This window comes from Gymnoscopelus microlampas (assembly GCF_963454915.1).
Source record: "Gymnoscopelus microlampas genome assembly, chromosome: 7".
Classification (NCBI taxonomy): domain Eukaryota; kingdom Metazoa; phylum Chordata; class Actinopteri; order Myctophiformes; family Myctophidae; genus Gymnoscopelus; species Gymnoscopelus microlampas.
The window spans coordinates 12452931-12470186 of NC_139944.1; the positions used below are offsets into that span (position 1 = coordinate 12452931).

Sequence of the window (17256 nt, forward strand, 5' to 3'; positions counted from 1 at the left end):
TCGAAAACTACCTGCTGGTGGATTGCCATGGAATTTATTGGGCACCTTAATGCTCCAAAGATGGTGGTGACTGATGTTTGTGAACCCATGGCCTTTCTTATAGCACTATAAGGCCATAATTCTCACTTGCACGCATGATATCTCCAAATCTAATGGGCGGATTGCCATGGAACTTGCTGAGCACATTCATGCCTCCCAGAGGATGAACCCGACTGAGGTTGGATCCCCTATGGCCTTTCCTCTATAGCCGCTAGTGCCTCCCTTACATCAGAATTTCCAAGATATCTGGAAAACTATGTAGTAGGTGGACCTTTATTATTATGTTTTGCCAAAAATAGCACAAATCATGACCGGCTTTATATCTGAACTGCCCCAAATTTGAATAACACATTGAAGGGCCTTAAGAGCCTAAAGCTGTTTCACTTCCAACCATTGGGGGTGCCACAAATGCACTGTTAGTAGTTAGTATATAACAATGACCGTCAAACAGGGTTTTGATACTCCACCATTTGCTTGTAAATGCCTTCAAAGATTTGTGGGCAGGGCCTATTTCTTATAATATGACAGTTTTAGTAAGAATTAATGGCATAAATCTAACAACATGACATTGGATGGCAACATCCAATCATATCCAAATTGGAATCGCATGTTGAGGGGTCTCTATAGTAGCCTGGTAAGCCCCCCCCCCCCCCCTCTGGAACTCTCATTTCTCCAATCTCGTTTACCAGGCTATCTTTATAGAGCACACCTTCAAAACCGCTTTCACTTCTTGGGGGCACCACAAACACAAACAGTCTGTCGTACAAACTATATTTCCCCCCCACAGTTTCCTCAGGTCATGATGGCTGCACCCCAGACTGACACAATCCTAGGCAACCAGGCCTGGCAGCAGACCTTTCTAGTTTGGTATGCAGGAAGAACAGAGGTTCATGTGGGTTCAAATAGCCTATTCACTGTTTGTTGAATATGATATATTATATATAAATAGTGTTTTACAAATTACCAGGGACCAGTGACCGGTTGGGTTTACTGAAGACAAACTTATTCTACATAATTACACAGCACAAGATATCCCAAATAACAGTTAATCCATTAGCAGATTTTTCTGCAGCAAGAAGGCAAATAGGGGGGAGGGGTGGGGGGAGCCAGCTCACCCAACACAATTTATCACTGGATTGCCATTCGCACTCTGAAATATCAGCCTATTAAAACATTCATTGGGCTGATTAAACTGCAATAAAATCTAACAAAATCTGCACAGACGTTTCAGCACATGATTTATTAGGGCCAAGGCTTTGCATGATTAACAAACACAGAAAGGGGACAATGGAAGGATCAGGCGCTGCTGCCCCCTATTGGGTGCTCTGTGTGCTTGATGGAAAGTTGCTCAAGTCCTGTTCTAAATTTAATCCTGTGACAGGAGGACAACAGAAACATGCTGTGGTTTCTTTTTAAGCAATGTAACAAGCTATTGTTACAAAATATATGTGGTTGCATATTACTAAATAGCCTACATTAAGTGTATCTCTATTTGGCCTACTGCTCTGGCTAACTTGCACCTGCATGGCAACTATTTACATTAATTATAACCTTTATATTAACCAATGCAGACTGTGTTACGCCTCTATGCCGGCGTTATACTAGAAGTTCATCCTCATTTGTACAGTACAGTACAATCACTTCATAATATTTCAGATAATTGGAGAAGTTGAGAGATCAGCGCACAACCATGTCTGGGTCCGTATTTCATAGCATTAGCTTCCTCTGATTAGCAGTGGAAGTGTTTTGTGTAGAGCCGGTGTTATATTGATCCCAAATGGTTTATTACAGGCTGTGTGAGTGTTAACACTGTCCTGGAAGATAGGGGGGGATTACCTGGAAATGCTGATATTGATCTGGCTTGCCTTGGGAGAGGACTGCACACAGCTCTGGGGACACACAGGATCGGAAGGATATTGCACACAAAATAGCAGATATGCTATTTTTGTGTACAACAATACACACAGCTTGTGGAAACAACAATGTCCACAACACCGCTATCACTGTACAAAGCGATACCCCACTTTTGTTCATGGACAGTCATACCAGTCTGTGTTGTACAGTATGTATCTGATACTTGCAATATGCTTTGGTAGTGAGGTCTATTTTCACAGTTCTTTACTTCCACTGCCCATGATTATCTAAAGCGAGTAAGCGACACCCCACCTTTGTACAAAGTGATGTGTCTGCTGTACATGACAAGTCAGCTCGCCAACTGGGAAGCCGTGGTGTTGATTGTGGAATCATGACCTTCACAGATGATGTGACCTGATGAATCACGTCATTAGTGAGCCAATTAAGATAGGATGGCCTTTTTTCATCATCATCATCCTTCAGCTGCCGTCGAGATCTTATATGTCTTTCCACCGGGTCTTGTCAGCCATTGCTCCTCCCAGTTCTTGGGGCCTAAGTGAATTCTAGTAGTAGCCTTCACAAGCCTGAAGCAGTAAAAATTCCCAACCAGAAAATAATAGTCACAGATTTGAGTCCAAGTCATATCTCAAGTCTGTACTGAAGACCTGCTAGAAAGAGCTGAGATGAAGCCACTGGGTGAGGAAGTGAAGCTGCGTAGCTGGAAGATGATTGGACATACTACGGCAGGACCACAACAACGACTGCAACATAGCAAAGACATGGGCACCAGAAGGGAAAAGAAGAAAAGGAAGACCAAAGACCACCTTGGAGGCGTACCGTTGAGAAAGAAAGAAAAGAAGCAGGATAGAAATCATCATCTGGAGTGCTACAATGACTGTCCTCTGTAGTGATAGGTGTGTAATATAGCTACAGTACAGAGAAATTGAATACCACAATGGATACACCACTTTACTGTTGAGTGGAGCACCCACAGACGCATGGACATGCTTTGGTTGTGAGGTCTATTTCCACAGTTCTTTACTTCCACTGCCCATGATTATCTAGTGGTGATATCAAAGCTATTAATACTGATCCAGCATGGTGGCTGTGTGAGGATGTGGGAGCACGCTGCACTTCTGGCCCGGTGGTTCGTCTTTGTCACACTGCTAGCCTGCGTAGTTTTGTGGGTCAAGAAGCGTTTACATTCTAATGCACCTGGTAAGTGTGGAAGCATGTCCTTTGTGTGTTTGCCTGCGTGCGAACATGTGATGACGTTAAAGATGGGGCTGAGTCATTTTACACGGATACTCCACTCACAGTTCACACACTATATTATGAAGTTTGTCCTCGATTGCTTGATGTGCAGAATCAAACTTAAGATATATGTCACAAATATGTGGAATACATCACTCACTCACTCACTCACTCACTCACATACACGTGCGTGCAAACCTTTTAAAGCAGGTCTTGGGATGACTGTGCACTTTTACAGTAATGGTGGCATCGAGTAGGAGGGACAGATCTGTAGCTCAGATTACAGCATTGTGTCTCTGTTGTGTCTGTTCCTTTCTAATCCACCAGTGTCATCTACGATTGAATTTACTCTCGTGACTGTGACTTTTCATGTCTAGCCAATTTTATGTGATTATAAATGCTGAAAATACTGACCTTTAATAGTTGTGTTTCATTTCATTGCGTATTTGCATTCATTCTTTTTTGTTATTATTGATAAGATAATATAGATAGAATAGAGATACACAAATTCCCTCCTTTAGTATATACTATATTAATTTTCCTAGTGTTATATTTAGACCCTGGTTATAGATAACCCCCCCCCCCTACACACACACACACACACGCACGCACACACACACACACACACACACACACACACACACACACACACACACACACACACACACACACACACACACACACACACACACACACACACACACACACACACACACACACACACACACACACACACACACACACACACACACACACACACACACACACAATAGGCCTTTACATCCCCACTGATGTATCTAATTATCACGTACAATCAATGATTCCAGACATACAAAGGTTTAATGTGGCTGATAATGAGAGAAAGAATAAGTCAAGTGAGTTTTATTATAGTGGTGGATTGAGTTTCTCTCAATCACAAACACATTTTATAAATCAATATATTTATCGTATTAGGTCCTTATTTGCCATTTATTGTAGTCAATTGGATGAATTTTCAACATATTTTCATATACACAATTCACAATTAACTACACAACTAACAAAAAAAAGGGTAATAAAGACATTTTTTGGGGCTCTGCCCTTTTGCCTCTGATGATGCCCAAAGTGCCCTTTTAAAATGTATTTTCTATGGCCTGCCAAACACCCGTGGCCCTTATCAAGAAGAACATTTGACAAATAATGTCACTATCATCATTGTTATTTACAATGATATTATAATTACAATGAGCTAGATGCCATCAGTCAGTTTTAGTTTCACTTTTCACCTGTCAAGTGCCCTGCTGAGTGCCCTCCCACCTCGTTAATCTTGCAGCTGCATTGCAAACAATTTGAGACATGTACTCAGCATTATAGCATGTAAATTCACTCCCCCATCAATAAATTGTTTCTTTTACATTTGATGTTTTGTGCAGATTACTGTAGCTACTAAACTTAGATATGTTCATTTCATGAGCTTTTGATAGCTTGGTTTGTAGAGTCAGGCTAATTGTTTTCCCATATTTCCAATCAATGTGACAATTAAGTAAACTGGCTCTTGGCTTTAGTTTGCCTTCATCTTAAAGTGAACATATAGGCTGTAGAGATTCAGGAGGCAGAGCCCAGACATGGGCCAAGTTATTGTGGAACATTTTGCTTCCATTATGTTCGCGCGGGCACATATTATTTGCCTGGGACCAGACGAATCTGCCAGTGCAAAGACTGTGATTGGTAGTTGGTTGTAAGTCTAACCAATTGCGTCCAGAGCCATTGTTTTGATCCCGCCCCCTTGGAAAAAAACTTCCTCACAGAAGAACCAGACTAGCTTCCTCATAGAAGCACCAGACCAGACTAGTCTGGCTACGCGAGGCCTAGCCTGGCATCCAGACTGCTTCGCTACGTTCGGCGGATTTTGTTTCTCACTCTGAGAAAAAAACATCATCCGACCGAACGTAGTGAATCAGGCTGGATCTCAGGCTAACATATTGTGCCTTTTTGAGCACCTGCCCCAGGTGGACCAGTGATCTCTGCACGGCCATTGGTCTTAGTTAGCCCAATGACATTTGGACTTAAAATCTGATAACATCTGTGTTTGAAAGCGAGAGAGGATTTTACTGTTTACATTTCAGTCTTTTTTGTCTCTAGGTCGTCCTCAGACGAGCCCTCCATCATCGCTTCCAGTCATCCCGGTTCTCCATACATCTGGCCAGTTCATTGGTACTTTGTGCTCCTGCATCATTCTTGAGTACATCCACGTATTTTACTGTGGGACGTCCTTGTGACCGCACTGACCGGTGCCCGTATGTTGGTTCCCACAGCACCAATTTGCTGTCTGGCAGCGCTATAGTCTCATCTCCACGTCTTTTTTGTGACCTACATCCTGATACCTTGGGCTGCTGTTCTGCAGTGCTCATTGGGCTGTAGGCGGCCTGGCTGGCTAGCTGTGATGGTCTAGTTCAGTCAGTGACTCTCAATGTGGGTTCCAGGAAACCCCAGGGGTCCTTGAGGGGGTTCCAGGGGGTCCCCAGCTAAATGATTGATAGCTAGGAACCAAATGTACCTTTATGGCACCCTATCCTAAATTAACACTAGGGTCGGGTCCCAAAAAGAAAAAAAAATGGTATCAAATCAAATAACAGTGACCAGTCCATTTGTACACTCACAGAGTGAAATGACCACAGAGGATTTTACAGTGTAGGGTGGGGTTCCAGAGATAAAGTATTGTATCAAATGTGGGTCAGTATAGCCTAATGCATATCAAGCTGGGGGTCCTTGAGCTTAAAAAGTCTGAGAATCACCAATCTTGTTAGTAGCCTTAGCCTATAGGAGACTGAGCTGGGCTTGGATGGCTGATAATACTTTCTGGTGGTTGTTTACTGAGCGTATAGGCCTACTGTATTATGTGTTTTATGTGTGTTTTATGTGTTATATCTGGAAGAAACACATAATGAGACTTTATTTTAAGTGCTCCCACCCAAATTGCTGCCAAATTGCTGGATGTGTGGGTCTGGTAGAACTGCCTGTGCCATGCATGTGTTTGACTCTGGTGGGCTAGTGGTTGTAACATGAGAGACTTTTCAACAGCCAAGTTTAAGATGTATACAACAACACTGTAAAATCTGAAGTGTTAACTCTGAGAGAGTAAAAATGGACCCCAAAGGGCAGTGGTGTAAAGTAACAAAGTACATTTACTCAAGTACTGTACTTAAGTACAATGTTGAGGTATTTTTACTTTACTAGAGTATTTCCAATGTTCAGTACTTTTACTCTCAGAGGAAAATACTTTTACTCCACTACAATTATTTGAAAACTTTAGTTACTAGTTACTTTGTAGATTTTGATTATTATTACAAAACATACATTAACCACTTCAGCCCTATATACATTTTGGCCATTTTAAAATGCTATTTTTGCTATTTTCAAAAGATTTGTATGCATTTTATGCATTTGAAAACTTGTGAAACAGGACATTCTGCATAATGAGTACTTTCTACTTTTGGTAGCCTACTTTAAGTACATTTTGATACCAATACTTTTGTATTTTTTTTTTTATTCCGGACTTTTACTTGTAACAGAGTAATTCTACATTGCAGTATTTACACTTTTACTTAATTGAAAAATGTGAGTACTTTTTTCACCACTGCATAAGGGTGCACTTTTCTCAATGAACACTCTGGAGTTGTTTTTTTTGCTGCATCAGCTGAGCTGTGCGCAACCACGTGTACCGTAGTCCAGGGAGAATTCCTGTAATGTGATATTGTTCTCCTACCTCAGATTGCGATGCTCCGCCAGCTGCCGAACACAACAATCCGTCCCTCGACTCTGCCAGCCCACCAGCAGAGGATGCCGGTAAGCTATAATGTATTTACAGAACTGTCAATGACACTGTACAGTAGGCCTAATGGCACGCACAGTGTCATGTGAGGACTGCCAGCTCGGCTCAACTCAACTACCCCAACTTTACTTTACGTAATTACACCCCTCAATGTTTACCATGGTATGGATTTCATCTTGTGTTTTGACCGTGTTGGTACAGTTTAAATAGGCTAGTCTGCGTGCCAATGTAGGGAGACCAGGGCCAAACTAGAGGGCACTGTTTTATCATGTTGATTTTGTGTACAAACAGTGGTGGAAAAAGTACTGACATTTTTTACTTAAGTAAAAGTGTCCATACCACAATGTAGAAGTACTCTGTTACAAGTAAAAGGCCTGTGTTCAAAAATGTTATTTGAGTAAAAGTACAAAAGTATTGCCATCAAAATATACTTAAAGTACCAAAAGTAAAAGTACAAAAATGTTTGAAAATAGCAGATCTACAAGCTCACAATGCATCGGGATGGTTGTGAGCTTAGTTGACATTTTAACAAAAGTTCCTCCTCATCATATTTTCATGGACATACATCTATTCCAATCTCAATGTTTCATTAGATGTTATATTCATAATGATTTTTTATGAAAATTAAATAATAAAAGCTAAAAAAAAAATCAACTCTGTAAATACTTTCATTGTACTTCTCATTACAGAGGATAGGTCTATGTATAACAATGGTTTATATTCCTGGTTTAAACAAATGGCCTTGATGAATACTATACAAATGGTGTTTCTATACATTTTTAAATGTTAACTTATTTGGGAACCCAATTAATAGCTATTAATGTGTGTGTGTGTGTGTGTGTGTGTGTGTGTGTGTGTGTGTGTGTGTGTGTGTGTGTGTGTGTGTGTGTGTGTGTGTGTGTGTGTGTGTTTGTGTGTCTGCACGTGCGCGTGTGTGCGAGTTACGCAACTGCGCCTGCCTCGGTTTATGCCAAGAGGATAGTTATGTTTAATCCCCTTGCCCCGTCTCTCACTCTTGAGAGCAGGCAGCGAGGAGTAGTGGTGAGAGTGTCTAGAGACTCCAAACTGGACAGCAGTGGCGATAGGGCTTATAATACGATCAAGGCCAATCTTCTCCCCTCTGTATTTCAGATAGGAACAGCTCCAGGAACATGGCACAGCCAGCCAAAGTGGACCCCACCAAGCTTGGGGTGGGTCGGTCAATTGCTGTGCTGACCTCAGGAGGTGATGCCCAGGGTAAGTAGACGTGTTCCAGGGTGATGTGTGAGTGGTGATGCCCAGAGTTAGTAGAGGTTTCCAGGGTGATGTGTGAGTGCACTCTCCCAGCACGGGGACTCTGGTATCAGTTACATTGTTGCCCTCAACAGATGGCTGAGATAATTAAATCTATTTCTATTTAAACATGGGTCTTGGAGAACAATTGCCATTCACTTAAACCACAGCAGTCAAAAATCAAAGGCAAGTCTATCAAAGACAGAAAAAGACAGCTGACAGTTTCCTATAATGACAAACAGTGATGGAAAGTTTGGATAAGAAGGTGGCAACCATTATAATTGTTCGGTTTGGTATAACACTTGGACATTTTTTTAAACACTCAAGCACATAACTGTCATTTAGCAGACTATGGCATTGTCACAGAGCTATGTAAATAAAGAGTAACCTGAAGTCTTGCATCCAGGGCAGGTTGAACCACGGAGGCAAGGAGACTTGTCCTGCCCTGACCTTTTAAGTTGGTGATGAATATATCCACTGTGACCTTTTAGAATGTCTACTGACCCCACATGACCTTCCAGTGGGACCTTCCAGTGCTCTGTGCTGCATGTCTGTACATTTGAGCTTCATAGAGCTAAGAACAACTGGGAGCGGAGAAAAAAACATATGCTTACATTTTCTGCCTTTTGCAACTAAATATTGTCCATTGCATTGTCTTTTCCAGACATCTAGATATCATATTCTTTGGCTTCCGTCTCCTTTTCCTCCCTATCTCTGTATCTGTTGTGGGGAGGGGGGGGGCTAATTTTAGCCGCCTGACCTTTCTGTCACATGTATGTGACAAAGTGAGGTGGTCTGAAGTGAGCTCCTCTAACCGTCCAGTCCCACTTCTCTTTAACAACTTTCAACTTTGCATCCCTTTTTTGGGCATGTGATTAAAGAAACTTTTTCAAAAATGTGAAACATTTTCAAAGAATTTCAACATTTTCTAAAATAGCAGATCTACAAGCTCACAAAGCATCACACTGTGAATCTGCGATACATTGTGAGCTTGTAGATCGGCTAATTTTGCTATCAAAATCGTCATACGATGAAGTACAGTAGGGGCTTAAATGGTTAACTCCATCCAAGTGAAAGCAGAGATCTTCACTGTTTATCTGTCCACATGTCTTGTCCTTTAAGTTGTTTGCTTTGCTTGCAGATAAATACCTGAACCACTTTCTGTGTTTTCTGCGACCCCTTCAAAACCCTTAATGTATTACAGATTGAATACTGTTCAATCTGTAATACACATCCATTCATATAGTTATTTGGTGTATGGTGTTGTGTTATTGTCGGGTTGTTTTGCTATTTCTTAGCCTCTGGAACAGAAGTCTTGGAATAGAACAAAGCTTTCGCATACTTTTTTTTTGTGTATGTGTACTGAACTAAAGTTTATTAAAAATACTAGTTGGGGGTTTTAATGTTCTCTTTGCCCTAATATTATTATTTTCTTTGCACTGAAAGCTACGAGTGTGCGCAAGTCTTTGTTGCAGAACAAAGAAGACGTATTTTAACTTTCCAGAGCTTGTATTTATTAGTATGTGTCACCATGGTTCCCTAGTGAACATAAGTCTTAAATGCACAACACTCATTGTGTCTACAGGAATGAATGCAGCTGTGAGAGCCACAGTCAGAGTGGGAATGTACACCGGAGCTAAAGTGTATTTTGTCCATGAGGTAAAAAACAATGGCCTTGGTCCTTCTCTACTGGATTCCTCTATGCTTTTATCTGCACAAAATTGTACAAACATTGATCCAACATACTCAGTGCCACTATTTATATATAACACTTCATCCTCTGAAATAGCTTTGCATGCCCAAGCATGCACATGATATTGCATAACGAGCAGGTCATTAGACTGGGACTGATATTTACAGTAAGTGACCTGTTTTATGTGGTTTCAGGGATACCAGGGTCTGGTGGATGGAGGAGACAATATCAAATTAGCTACTTGGGAGAGTGTGTCCATGATGCTGCAGCTGGTGAGCACATACTGTACACACACACACATGCACGTACTGTATGCATGCACACACACACACACACACACACACACACACACACACACACACACACACACACACACACACACACACACACACACACACACACACACACACACACACACACACACACACACACATTTATTTTCTGACCTTCTCAACGTTTTGAACGTTGTGGTCAAGAGGTCCTAGTCTAACCTTTTCAGAAGACGGGTGGGCCATGTAACTGGAGCAACTCTTTAGCCCCGACAGTGAAGTTCTGTAGGTCAAGTGGTCATTTAAATGCCATGGTTCATTAAAGGATTTAACGGACCTTAGACACCGAGGCCGGAGTGTCATATAATCTTACCACCATCCCCACAACCACCGCTCCACCATTCCCTGCAACCTTCATGTAGTTAGTTTCTTGCTCTCCTAGTGTCCTGAATATCGTACTTTGGATATTCTTACTGGGTCCTGAAAATCATTCCTCCTTCCTTTGCATCAGGGTGGCACCGTGATTGGCAGCGCCCGCTGTATGGACTTCCGTGCAAAGGAAGGACGCACCAAGGCCGCCTGTAACCTGGTAAAGCTGGGCATCACTAACTTGTGTGTGATTGGTGGCGATGGCAGCCTGACAGGTGCCAACCAGTTCCGTACAGAGTGGAGCGAGCTGCTGGCTGACCTGGTGAATGCTGGTGAGAGTTCCCCGGGTGTTCAGCAGTGCAACTACATTACCCAACAGGCACTGCTCTAAACGATGACATCTGAGTCACTTTGCACATCTGACTTCCCTGCCGTAGATATAAAACTGATGGTAGAGATTCAAGGTTCAACTTTAGATTCAACTTTACCCTCACATTTTCAGGTGTACACGTAAAAACATAAAAAATATATAATGAGGTTGCAGCAGATTAAAAAAAAACAATCTCTTAAATCCAACACTCTGCACTAATGCTCTTTCAATTGAGTGAATTCCTACTCACCCTGTTGGATCTGGCCACTGCTAGGAATTCATTACTGCTGCTGCATGGATATTTTAAGGCTGTGTTTGTGTGTGCACCACTGCTCAGGGAAGATCACAACAGACGAGGCCACGCGATCATCTCACCTGAACATCGTTGGCATGGTGGGGTCCATCGACAATGACTTCTGTGGCACTGACATGACTATCGGCACAGATTCCGCCCTGCACCGCATCATAGAGGTGGTGGATGCCATCACCACCACCGCACAGAGGTACAGAGACACACTGACAGTTATCTGAAGGACATCTGACTCCAGTGGTACATCTTTGTGATCATCTGATCTCAAAGATGTATATATGTGTGTCTTTCTGCAGTCACCAGAGGACCTTCATCCTGGAGGTGATGGGCAGGCACTGTGGGTGAGCGAACCTGGTCTGTGCATGATGTTTAGGCGAATACGTGTGTATTTGCATGCACATCTATGGCTGTACATATAACTCTGGGTTGAAATGGTCTGCACAAGCATACACCACAGCCATTAAAACTCCATCGATGATAACTGTCTGCCTACAGTTACTTGGCCCTGGTGACTGGCCTGGCCTGTGGCGCTGACTGGGTGCTCATCCCAGAAATGCCGCCAGAGGACGGCTGGGAAGAACATCTCTTCAGGAGACTGAAAGACGTATACATCTCTCCCTCCATGCCTTCTCCCACATAACTGCATGCATTATTATCTCAGTGGTTCTCAAAGTGGGGTCTGGGGACCCCCAGGGGTCCTTGAGGGGGTTCCAGCTAAATGTGTTGATATAGCTTAAAAATCTGTTTAACCACTTTAACCGTATAGGCTATTTGAAAATAGCTGATCTACAAGCTCACAACGTGTCGCATCGCTATTTTCAAAATACACATTAATGTGGGGGGTCCTTGACATGAAAAAGTTTGAGAACCACTGATCTATCTGTCTCTTTCCATATCCTTCTGCTCTCTCCCAGAGAACATGCTTACTGATCTTTCAAGTTTTTCTCTATCCCACACAGCAAAGAACCCGTGGTTCCCGTTTGAATATCATCATTGTTGCTGAGGGGGCCATGAACCGCAATGGCACACCTATCACCTGTGACTATCTCAAAGACGTTAGTAATGACAATATACTCCTACTTAGCATTAATCACAGGGAGGCATACAGTACTGTCGTGTCATACAGACAAATAACATTGTAATTTCTTATCACCTGTCTTATATAGATCGTATCGAAAACGCTAGGATTCGACACCCGGGCTACCATCTTGGGCCATGTACAGAGAGGCGGAACCCCCTCCGCATTCGATAGAATCCTGGTAATCATTCACTTTCGCCGTGTTTGTGTGTGTGTGTGTGTGTGTGTGTGTATACAGTATATATATATATATACTGTATACACACACACACACACACACACACACACATTGTATACCCTTTTAACGTGTGTACCAATTGATCTTTCTCTCTGTCTCTGTTTGTGTGTCATGTGTTGTTACAATCAAATCCAACTTTATCGCCTCCTTTCTGGTGTCACTGTGATTCAGGGTAGCAGGATGGGCGTAGAGGCTGTGATGGCTCTGCTAGAGGCCACTCCAGAAACTCCTGCGTGTGTGGTGAGCTTGTCAGGAAACATGGCAATCAGGCTGCCTCTGATGGAGTGTGTCCAAGTGGTGAGTTAAAACACATCTCCAATACACCACCACAATGCATAACAATATAGATCGGTCCTAAGAACCCTACTTCCGTTTTCACAACAACCTACATTGCTGGGGGACGTGATGACACATATTGCTATGGATACCATAACCAACTCATCTTCATATCAGCATTGCTATGAACGGGAATATCCATGATACCCATACATTTCAGAAAATTGAAATACATGCATGTAAACAGCAAATTGATGCTTGACTATTTTAAATGCTGCACCACCACAATGCTGGCAGCAGCAGCACAGACAACCGATGAAGCCCTCTGAGTTTTTGTGACTACTGTCACAGCAGTGTGTCTGAAAAGTAACTGTACATTTGACATGCAACAGAGATTTTGTCTGTCTGTCTGTCTGTCTGTCTGTCTGTCTGTCTGTCTGTCTGTCTGTCTGTCTGTCTGTCTGTCTGACTGACTGACTGACTGACTGACTCACTGACTCACTGACTCACTGACTCACTTCCTCCATTTTGCTGTTTGACGTCCCCTGTCTCCTTTCATTTCAGACTAAAGACGTGACCACAGCCATGGGAGAAGGGAGATATGATGATGCTGTGAAGCTCAGGGGAAAGTGAGGCACACAGTACCAGTTATTGGTTTCAATGTAAAGTTATCATGTGCTGTGGCAAGTTTCAAATGTCTGTACATTTACATTAATGTTGAACTACAGGAGCTTTGAGAACAACTGGAACACATACCAACTGCTGGCTCATTTGCACCCTCCAGAGATAAAGGTGTGGAATTGTATAGTCTCAAGTCCCTTTTGTGCCTCTTATACAGTAAACATAAACATCTTAATTGAAGAGGTTTTAAAAGCAAATGACATTAGTATATACTGTAACATAACAATGACAGGGGTGAATATTATATTCTTTCTTTAATACATATTTCTCTGTATGTGTAATGATTTTTTCCTCTGGGTATATCTACTCTGATACATTTCTCTATATATTCTATATATATGTTTGCCTCTTTCCAGAGTAACCTCAACATTGCTATAATGAATGTGGGTGCTCCATGTGCTGGGATGAATGCTGCCGTTCGCTCAGCGGTCAGAATAGGCCTCCTTCAGGGACACCAGATGCTTGCTGTTCATGATGGCTACGACGGCCTGGCTAATGGAATGGTACATCCTAGAGTCTTTTATTATGATTAAGAGTTGCATTTATTTTTTTACGTGAAAAAAAGATTGCTGAAAACATTTTTTTAAAAGCTTTACTTTCTGTCTATTTGTCCTTTCCCAGGTTGAGCCTATCGGCTGGGCTGGCGTGGGTGGGTGGGTTGGTAAGGGGGGTTCCATGCTGGGAACTAAGAGGTAAGCTATCTCCATATAGACTCATCTGATCACAAGGAACCTAAGACACATAGATTATACACGTGTGATTCTTTTTGTTCTATCTGATGAAGGTCCCTGCCAGAAGACGTTATGGAGCAGATTAGTCTGAGCATTACGAAGTTCAACATCCATGCTTTGGTCATTATTGGGGGCTTTGAGGTGAGGAGCTCTACTGGATAATATGCTTACCTAATAATACATTTAAGTGCAAATGAACACAACATTGCAAACTCTTAACCACTTTGAACCTGGCATACTTATTTTGGGCATGCCATATGTGAAGAAAAAAAAAAAGAAAAAAAAAAAAAAAAAAAAAAAATATATATATATATATATATATATATATATATATATATATAATAGAAATAACAGATCTACAAGATCACAATGTGTCGCGGTGTGATGCGTTGTTGATTGGTATTTCCGCTAGTCATCAAGATGCTAGGGCTTAAATTGGTTAAACTCATACTTTTTCTGTCTTCACTAGGCATTTTTGGGTGGTCTGCAGCTGGTGGAGGCTAGACGGAAGTATGAGGAGCTGTGTATTCCCGTGGTAGTCATTCCTGCTACTGTCTCCAACAATGTACCTGGGTCAGACTTCAGCATTGGTGCTGACACTGCGCTCAACACCATAACATCGGTCAGAGAGACACACACACACACACACACACACACACACACACACACACACACACACACACACACACACGCGCGCGCCATCATATTATAGTAAAATCCTCAGTGTTCATTTTATGTACATCTTTTGGTTAATTTCTGTGTCAGACATGTGATAGGATCAAGCAGTCTGCTGCTGGAACAAAGAGAAGAGTGTTCCTTGTTGAGGTTATGGGAGGATACTGTGGCTACTTGGCTACCATGGCTGGCCTGGCATCTGGAGCTGATGCTGCATACATCTTTGAGGAACCTTTCAACATCCATGACCTTGAGGTGCTTTTATGTTGACTTGTTTTATGAATGACTGCTGGGTGGTTGATGGATGGTTTCTTTTTTTTCTTTTGTTTTGGCTTTTTATGCCATTATTTAGAGAGGGGTAGGGAAAGTAGACTGACAGGAAATGGGGAGAGAGATGGGGGGTGACACGCAGCAAAGGTTGTCGGGAACAGGAGTCGAACCGGCGACACGCTGTCAGGTTGGCATTGCAGCCTAGGGTGCCTGGACCGTCACGCTACGGCCCAGGCCGGATGGATGGTTTCTTAACTTCACATAGTGAGGTGGGTGCTTTGTTTGCAGGTGAATGTGGATCATCTGGTGGAGAAGATGAAGACCTCGGTTAAGAGAGGCCTAATTTTGAGGTTTGTGGACATTCCATAAAAACCTCATACTATCTTTTTTTTTTTACTGTACTTCTAGTGTATGTTGTAGATTCTACACAACTAAACAGATTCACCTGTGCGCCTTATGGTTCATTGAGGGTTTAAGGCAGACGATAAGTTATCACATACAGATGGGTTCATTCCACTCATATGATTTCTTCTTTCTTTACAGGAATGAGAGATGCAACACTAACTACACCACAGACTTCATCTTCAACCTGTACTCAGAAGAGGGCAAGGGTGTGTTTGACTGCAGGAAGAATGTTCTTGGACACATGCAGCAGGTGTGCCAATGAATCGAGATCCTCCGTTTTGTTCTGTTCTGTTCTCTTTCAATCTAGCGTTGTTATCGTGACACGTTGTGAGCTTGTATATCTGTTATTGCTGCTATTCGTCATACTACGAAGTATATAGGGCTTAAGTGGTTACATCAGTGTTTGTCATGCCAGGCAATTCTATACATAACATTAGACCCAAGTGAATACATTGTCTTCTACTTCCTGTTTCACTATAGGGTGGAACACCCACGCCCTTTGACAGGAATTTTGGCACCAAGATGGGGGCTAAGGCTGTCCTATGGCTGACTGACAAACTGAAGACCTGCTACAGACATGGTGAAATAATAACGTCCCACTTGCGGAACACAGGATGTGTCATAGAATTTTGGACCGCTGTATGACTGTGGTCCCCATGTTGATACATGCTCTTTATGTCTCCAGGTCGTATCTTTGCCAATTCCCCAGATACTGCCTGTGTGTTGGGTATGAAGAAGAGGTCTTTGGTCTTCTCGCCTCTGGAGGAACTCAAAGACCAGACTGATTTTGAGTAAGAGTTATTCTCTATCTTTCCCAGTGTTCTTGCATTTGAATTAGAAGGGTGTGTGTGTGTGTGTGTGTGTGTGTGTGTGTGTGTGTGTGTGTGTGTGTGTGTGTGTGTGTGTGTGTGTGTGTGTGTGTGTGTGTGTGTGTGTGTGTGTGTGTGTGTGTGTGTGTGTGTGTGTGTGTGTGTGTGTGTGTGTGTGTGCGTGTGTGTGCGCGTGTGTGTGCGTGTATGTGTATATGTATTAAATGAATGAATGAATGAATATTTTATTTCTGTTTCCGGACAATTTCAGACACATCAATTTAAAACAAAACATAAACATGCCAGTGTATACCCAGCCAGCAACCATAATACAGCCTGATTTATAAAAAAAAGAAAACAAAATGATATATAAATATATCCTAACGCAATCTCCTCTGCAGACATCGTATTCCTAAGACACAATGGTGGCTGAAGCTGAGACCCATCCTGAAGATCCTGGCCAAGTACAAAATCAACCTGGACACTGAGGCTGCCACTATGGAACATATCATCAGGAAGAGAGGCCTCGTTGAAAAGTAGTCTTCCAATTTTAGAATCAAAACACTGTCAATTGTTCAATAGTCACCTAATGATCAAAGATCCAAACTTTAGTCTTTACATGTAGCATTTGAGTCGGGTTGCGGAACCTTAAGTTATCTGTGAGCTCCGGATGAATATTCTAGTATTGCAGAGCTGTCCTATACACCACAGAAGCTCCTTCCGTTTTCAGCAAGCTGCTCTAACCACACTGTCCGCAAACATGTTCCGTTTCCTGTCTTATGCTCTCCTGCTCTGTTCACTGTTCTAGAACTTCCCTTTCCACCAACAACAGGTAACTCAGTTGTGTGAAAA

General features: G+C 42.3%; 1 protein-coding gene across 1 annotated transcript; it reads left to right on the forward strand.

Annotated features, from left to right (window-relative positions):
- Nucleotides 1–3001: 3001 nt before the first annotated feature.
- Nucleotides 3002–16944, forward strand: pfkmb (phosphofructokinase, muscle b; the record flags this gene model as incomplete). The annotated part of the gene is made up of 25 exons (XM_084063589.1): nucleotides 3002–3111; nucleotides 5269–5340; nucleotides 6898–6972; nucleotides 8090–8194; nucleotides 9816–9889; nucleotides 10118–10195; nucleotides 10704–10893; nucleotides 11269–11434; nucleotides 11538–11582; nucleotides 11737–11845; nucleotides 12201–12296; nucleotides 12408–12500; nucleotides 12729–12854; nucleotides 13398–13462; nucleotides 13562–13625; nucleotides 13871–14017; nucleotides 14136–14206; nucleotides 14299–14386; nucleotides 14715–14867; nucleotides 15011–15175; nucleotides 15479–15540; nucleotides 15734–15845; nucleotides 16076–16175; nucleotides 16281–16386; nucleotides 16806–16944. The coding sequence occupies exons 1-25, from the start codon at nucleotides 3009–3011 to the stop codon at nucleotides 16942–16944; spliced, it is 2604 nt and encodes an 867-aa protein (XP_083919715.1). The 5' UTR covers nucleotides 3002–3008.
- Nucleotides 16945–17256: the final 312 nt, after the last annotated feature.